Raw genomic sequence first — 7375 nt, 5'->3', positions numbered from 1 at the left:
CAACATTTCCACCAACTACCACTTTATTAGTTTTACAACTTTGATGACTTTAATGTAACATCATCAACAAATCATAAATCACTCCTTTTTCATTTTCTTTGTCCGAACAAATTGGTGGTTGGTCTCATTAGCCATCGCCGGCTTTTAATTCCCAATAAATTATATTATTTTAATTATAATAATATTGTTTTTGTTGGTAAGTTCTTCACTTTCTCTCATTGTCAAACAGTTTATATACCCACACATCTTTTGCTCTGTTCATTGTGATACCCAGATCTCAATTTCCTTTAATTTCTTTACAATTTTCAGGTTTGTCCTTTCAAGTTCTTATTTTTATTCTCTTTTCGTTTTTGGGTCATTTTTTTGAGTAAGTTTTGGTGGGTTATATGAAGTTAATTTGCATGCCCAGAAATTAATTCTATTTCAAATTAATTTTTACTAGGATTTTAGTTTTTTTATTGCCCCTTTTGTTTTCTGGATCAACTTTTTAGTCTGTTTATTGGAATTGCTGTTGTTCTGGGTTGATTTGCTGATCTGGGTTTATGTCCTAGTTATTTTACTGATTACTTTGGGTTAGTTTGTTGAGCCATGATTCTTGTTTTGTTGATATTGCAATGTGTAATAATATTTTTTGTAAAAAAATTGAACATAGAAATTGAGGCCTTGTAAAACTTTGCTGTATTTCTGTATTTTTAAATAATTGATTTTTTATTGCAATTCAAATGTTATATTTGTGTTCCTTGAGGACATTGCTCTTGCTTTAGGGAAATATAGTCTATATTAATAATTCATTTACATTTTTATCTCTAAATGTTGGAATTAGATGATACCCTTTTGCCCTTTTCTCCATCTTAGTCTTTATTGTTGAAATATATGTTGAAGACTTGAAATTTATTGTACTTGGTAGAAAGTCTTATTGCTGGCATTGAAAGTGGTAATTGCCTTAAGTGATTTTGAGTTTGTAGCTATTTATTTTTCTTTGTTCTTTCTTCTTATATGCATTATCGATCATTGAACAGGCAAAAAATCATGGCGAAACCAACAAATCCGACTAGAATTGGCCTTGCTGGATTGGCTGTAATGGGGCAAAATCTTGCTCTCAATATTGCTGAGAAAGGTTTTCCCATTTCTGTTTATAACCGAACAACATCCAAGGTTGATGAGACTGTCGAACGAGCAAAACTGGAAGGAAATCTCCCATTGTATGGCTACCATGATCCTGAATCTTTTATTCAATCCATTCAAAAGCCGAGGGTGGTAATAATGCTCGTCAAGGCCGGGGCACCCGTTGATCAAACCATTAAGACCCTATCTGTGTACTTGGAAAAGGGTGATTGTATAATTGATGGTGGTAATGAGTGGTATGAGAACACCGAGAGGAGGGAGAAAGAGGTTGCTGAATTGGGTCTGCTCTACCTCGGGATGGGAGTTTCGGGTGGTGAGGAGGGTGCTCGAAATGGTCCTTCATTGATGCCTGGTGGTTCATTTGAGGCTTACAAATACATTGAAGACATTGTTCTTAAGGTGGCAGCTCAAGTTGACAGTGGTCCTTGTGTGACATACATTGGTAAAGGTGGATCCGGTAATTTCGTAAAGATGATTCATAACGGAATTGAATACGGTGACATGCAGTTGATTGCAGAGGCTTATGATGTGCTGAAATCAGTTGGAAAGTTGTCAAATGAGGAACTACAGAGTGTCTTCACAGAATGGAACAAGGGAGAACTTCTGAGTTTCCTGATTGAAATCACGGCAGATATATTCGGTATTAAGGACGATAAAGGAGACGGATACCTTGTTGACAAGGTTCTCGACAAAACTGGCATGAAGGGTACTGGTAAGTGGACTATTCAGCAAGCTGCTGAGTTATCGGTTCCTGCTCCCACTATTGAAGCATCTTTGGATGCAAGGTTCCTCAGTGGATTGAAGGAAGAAAGAGTTGAAGCTGCAAAGGTCTTTAAATCAAGTGACTTTGTCGATCTCTCGGCTGATAAAGCTATAGACAAGCAGAAATTGATCGATGATGTTAGGAAAGCTCTTTATGCAGCCAAAATCTGTAGTTATGCACAGGGTATGAATCTGATCCGTGCAAAGAGCATCGAACAGGGTTGGGATTTGAAGTTGGGTGAACTGGCCCGGATATGGAAAGGGGGTTGCATCATTAGAGCAATATTCTTAGACAGAATCAAGAAGGCGTATGATAGAAACCCCGGTTTGGCAAACCTTCTAGTGGATCCCGAGTTTGCAAAGGAAATAATCGATCGCCAATCGGCATGGAGGAGAGTTGTTTGCCTTGCTATCAATTCCGGTATCAGCACCCCAGGTATGTCTGCGAGTCTTGCTTATTTCGACAGTTATAGAAGGGCTAGTTTGCCAGCAAATTTGGTGCAAGCTCAAAGAGACTATTTTGGTGCTCATACATATGAAAGGGTTGACATAGAAGGATCTTACCATACTGAGTGGTTCAAGCTTGCTAAACATTCAAGAATTTAGATTACTGTACTCGAAGCTTTCGGCTTTTCGAATAAATGTAATGTTTTCTGCTCAAGACTGTGTGCTGAGTTGAGCTTTACATGGTTGCAATGTGTTGAATTTCTTGTCTTTTTTTGGTTTTCCAATGACTGTTGTTGTATCTTTGCTGATCCTGCTTTGTGCTTGATAAAAAAAATTTCCAAGTTTAATGGTGCCTTTCAAGTTTATAAATTTTAATAAGATTTCCTTTAGCACCATGTTAAGTTTATGAAGAAGTATAGTTTTTTAAAGAGAATAGGATGTAAGAGTTTTTTACATTATTATTGTATCATCCACTGTTCATGTTTAATCATCATTAATTAACTTTTAAATAAAAGTAATATAAATGAATGGTAAATGATGCATCGACTGTGTATAAATTTTTGCACTGACAATGTATAGATATTACACTCGTTTTTTAATTGATTATTTACTTCTATTAGTGTATGCATTTGCTTCTTATTTTATCATTTGTTTGGGTTGACCATGGGTTTTCCAATTTAAAAAAATGTTATTTTGACAGCCAAATTATGACAACTTTTAGTTATTCTTTGATTTTTTGATGAATTTTTTCGGATACATGTAGAGATAAAAAATGAAAAATAAGTGAAAGATGAATATAAATAAATATAATTTGACTTGTTATAAGCAAAAGTTGTAGAATTTTAAATGTACAAATAATACTCCTATTTTCTCATAAAGCTGGAATTGATATAAACCTATGTGCATTCTTCAGTGAAATTGGTTTTACTGTAACATTACAATAAGTTGTAAATTGCGGATTCCACCTAGTTGAACCTCAAATATTATAATATGTTGTATTCACACTAAGTTGTTGGAAATGCCTATAAATACAGATCCAATAGGATTTATGAATGAGAATGTTTACAATTTATTATTTGATCTAATTGGATGGAGTATATTTCAGTTTTGACACCGAAACTGTTCAGCTTACAAAAAAATCAATTTTGGAATTATTATAAAAATTTGTATTATCAAATAATATCACAATTTTAAAAGTTGTCAAGCCAATATTCTAATACCTGATATTATAATGTTGAACGAGTAATAAGTAATTCGACTTATTCACATCGTCACTCTCAAATATTTGTTTTGAGTTTAAAATATGTGAACCGATAATATAAAGTTTTTTATTCTGTCAGCACGTTATTTATAATTGATTTGTATTATTTTTGTTTGAGAGTCAGTGGTGGTTAATAAATTAATGGTGAATGATTTGCTGACACTGTAAAAAAACATTTATATTGTCAGTGTATACATATGAAATCCATTCTGAGTTTGAAATCTGTGCACTAATAGTGTAAAGTTTTTATACTGTCAGCACATCATTCGTCATTGATTTGTATTATTTTTGTTTGAAAATCAATGGTGGTTAACAAATCAATGATGAATGATTTACTGACAGTATAAAAAACATTTACCTGTCAGTGTATACATATTAAATACATTCTTAAATACTACTAAAGAAATTGTAAGAACCATCTCTCACTAAAAGGAAGCTACAGATGTGGACCATAGTTAATTTATGGGATCTTCGGTAATATAACATTACTTAGCCTGCATTCCTTACTTGCGTTAGAACAATTGAAAAACGAAATGGGTATGTCATAGAATATTCCAATCATTAAGCACTTTTATGGAGACTTAAGTATGTAATAATAGATTGTGGACTAAGAAAATTAGCAATGTTCTCGGGGTCGGTATGGAGTATAATATCTATCAACTATTAGTGTAAATATTTATACATAATTAATATATCATTCAGCATTCATTTATTACCTTTTTAGAGTCAATGATGATTAAACGTGAAAAAATGGATAATACAGTGACAATGTATAAAATTCATACATTATTAGGGCATATATTTTCTTCTCGTTTGTATATAGAGTGGGCTTATTAGAGCATCATAACAGCAAACAAAATCTTCTTTCTTATTTGGGTCTCACACATTATTTTATAATTTATTACAATTTTCCATGAAATAAGAATAACATTTATCTTTCCCCATAATGACAAACATCATTTTTATTCTCATTTGGATCCCACAATATCTATCTCTCTCCTCACTTTCCCTTGGCTAAGACCAACTAAGAATTATTCTTATTTAAGAATAAAAAATCAAGAACTAACAATGACAATATATCACAAGATTTGTCATTAAATATTACCGAATTATGAAGAAGCCATATAGACCACACACTTGCTACCCAAATTATAAATCCTATTATCGAGCACTTTTAATAACATACCAAACTAGAAGTAAAAATCATGTAAGAATTCAACCTCAATAGGATTAGCTTCTAACCATTGGTAAATCTTTGTCTGAAGTCTACTAGTGACACGACAAGAAATAAATAAATGTAAGGGTGATTCTTCATCTATAAGACAAAGTGCACAATCGTCATTCAATGACATACCCTTAGTCATAAGATTCTATTTTGTTGATAATCTATCCCATATAAATTGCCATGCAAATGCCACAACCTTTTTGGGAGCTTTAATCTTCCAAATATCTTTGAAAACAAAGGGACTTCATCCAAGTTATTATTGAACAAGTTTGAGAAAAGCCACTTATAAGCTAAGTTAACTAAAAAGCCACCTATAAGTTAAATTAACTGAAAAGCCACCTATAAGCTAAGTTAACTAAAAATGAGATGATAGAATGATCCAATTGACCACATCCCAACTTTTTAGAAACACAACTAAAAAATCAATTCATCCAAGTCATTAAATTGTCCATTGTAGCATATATCTCTCCCCCAATATGAGCTTTTTGTGAAATTTTTACCTTTACAAGTAGTCAAATTCACAACATCAAAGCTTACTCTAATAATGTCATAATATTTTATGATAAGTCATATTGATAATCTTACTCTTCAATACACACGTAATTTTATGCTTTTAAGTGCTTAATTAATTGGAAGAGATAAATATATAGATTTATTATTCCACCCACTCAAAATTTATGATTTTTTTTATTACTTTATGTCTTTCATCAAGGGACTAATTGAATAAAAATATTGCACGTGCCCACTAGAGTTAGTTTGGTTGGTGAAACAATAGGACATGAAATTTGAATAGCCGAATATTTAAAATCTTAGAAAGTGTGGTCTGACCCTTGATTACTTTCTTTCCTAATAAAACCTTCTATGAGCCTCCCTTGGATAAAAAAAAAATGAGATGAGAGAATGATCCAATTGACCCAAAAAAAAAAAAATAAAGAAATATTTAGAGTTCAATATTTTTTTAATAAAAATAATTTATGATACAGCATTATGATGTTATTCGATTCATGTAGTTGATTCCACTTAGTAGGATAAAACTTGATTAATATTGTCGTTGTTGTATGAAAGAATCCATTAATAAACAAAATATCATTTTATAACCGATGTTATTTTTCTTCCTAGGTAGGAAAATTTGTGGCAGTCACTTTTCTTTTATATTCCTTTCAAGTCATGTGTGCTATACAGCCTGAAAATTGCAAATGCCTTGTTGTTGCATTTATGCCCCATCTTTAGAAAGTTAGTTCACAATACATAACCAACCAATGCCAATGCCAATGCCTTGTCACTACAACAAATATACTTTTATTGCTTCTAGTTGTCATTTGTGTAATTAGGTAAGGGGCAAGAATCCGATGTCTCAAACCAATAAAAATATTTCATGTCAGTTAAAATAATTAAATATTTATTATATTTTCTATTTTTCATCGTTATCATTGGTTTACGATATGGTTTGAGATATACTTTTGGGACAGCAGATTTTTGTCCATATGTGAGACCTTACCCTACTTTCCAACTAAGCATGCCCCATTAGTGATGCATACAAATTTGGCAGCACAAAAACACATGCATACACACAATCATTATTGCAATTTTTTCATAGAAAATCACTTTCTTCCTTGAGCTATTATCCAAACTCTTTTGGCCACATCAGGCTACTTTTATTTGATGCCATGTTTCTTGTTTCTTCTGTTTACCACCTCAATGCAACTATGTTGCATCAATTAACATTCTTTTGATTTTAACCTATAGATCCTTTAGTCTTTGGAATTTCACATTTTATGGTTTGCACTTTGCTTTAAAATCATTACTGCAAATATATTTTACCCTTAGTTGTATTTTTTTTGTTTCCCACAGGTATCCTCGCACGGGAGGCAATCCAGTCCGAGCTGGGAACATCCACAGGAATGTGGTACTAACTCTCCCAACAGATATTTTTTCCATCCACAAGACTCGAAGCCGGGTTCTTGCTTAAGGGGAATCAAGCATGTACCACTTGAACCAACCCTTAGTTATATTTGTGTCTCTATGATGATGTCTTGAATAATGGATGAACTATCATTCTTTAAACATTTGGCTTCACTATTTCCATTTTAAACTAAGGTAAACAAAAAATTTATAATCTAAACATAAGGTTACATGATAAAAGATGTAATTAAACCTCTTCTCTACAATCTCATTACATAGTTATATGATACGTGGTAGGAGTTCTGATAAGTGGTATATGGTTCAATATTATTCGTTACTTTTTAAGTTATTATTACAAAATTACATTTATAACAAACTCGATGCGTATTATACCATACTCTAAATTCGGTATGTGGTATGTAGGGTAATCGAGTAAACCGTGTAACTATGTTTTTATCTTTCATAATTCAGTACCTGGCACACTGAATTCTTTTTGCTGGGAAACTGATCTAATTTTGCTTGAATACATGTGATAATACATTGATTCAAGCGTGGTTATGATGTGTTTCTTATGATATACAAGTTTCTTTTTCAACGAAAATGAAGAACATAACAAAATCTAATGTGAAACATAAAACTTCAGACTTATGATT

General features: G+C 32.3%; 1 protein-coding gene across 2 annotated transcripts; it reads left to right on the top strand.

Moving 5' to 3' along the window:
* On the top strand, positions 1-2681 carry LOC109354233 (6-phosphogluconate dehydrogenase, decarboxylating 3-like). 2 transcript variants are annotated; one of them, XM_019596587.1, is made up of 2 exons: positions 1-196; positions 1020-2681. In XM_019596587.1, exon 2 carries the CDS (start codon positions 1030-1032, stop codon positions 2491-2493), a length of 1464 nt encoding a protein of 487 aa, XP_019452132.1. In that variant the 5' UTR covers positions 1-196; positions 1020-1029; the 3' UTR covers positions 2494-2681. The 2 variants fall into 2 exon arrangements, with proteins under 2 accessions (XP_019452132.1, XP_019452131.1); XM_019596586.1 differs by lacking the exon at positions 1-196 and adding an exon at positions 200-309.

Source organism: Lupinus angustifolius, chromosome LG08 (genome assembly GCF_001865875.1).
Source record: "Lupinus angustifolius cultivar Tanjil chromosome LG08, LupAngTanjil_v1.0, whole genome shotgun sequence".
Lineage (NCBI taxonomy): Eukaryota > Viridiplantae > Streptophyta > Magnoliopsida > Fabales > Fabaceae > Lupinus > Lupinus angustifolius.
This window is presented reverse-complemented; position numbering and strand designations above follow the sequence as displayed.

What these genes read in the sequence shown, in the direction of transcription:
- LOC109354233 (XM_019596587.1), top strand. Translation starts at nt 1,030, where the DNA reads ATGGCGAAACCAACAAATCCGACTAGAATTGGCCTTGCTGGATTGGCT.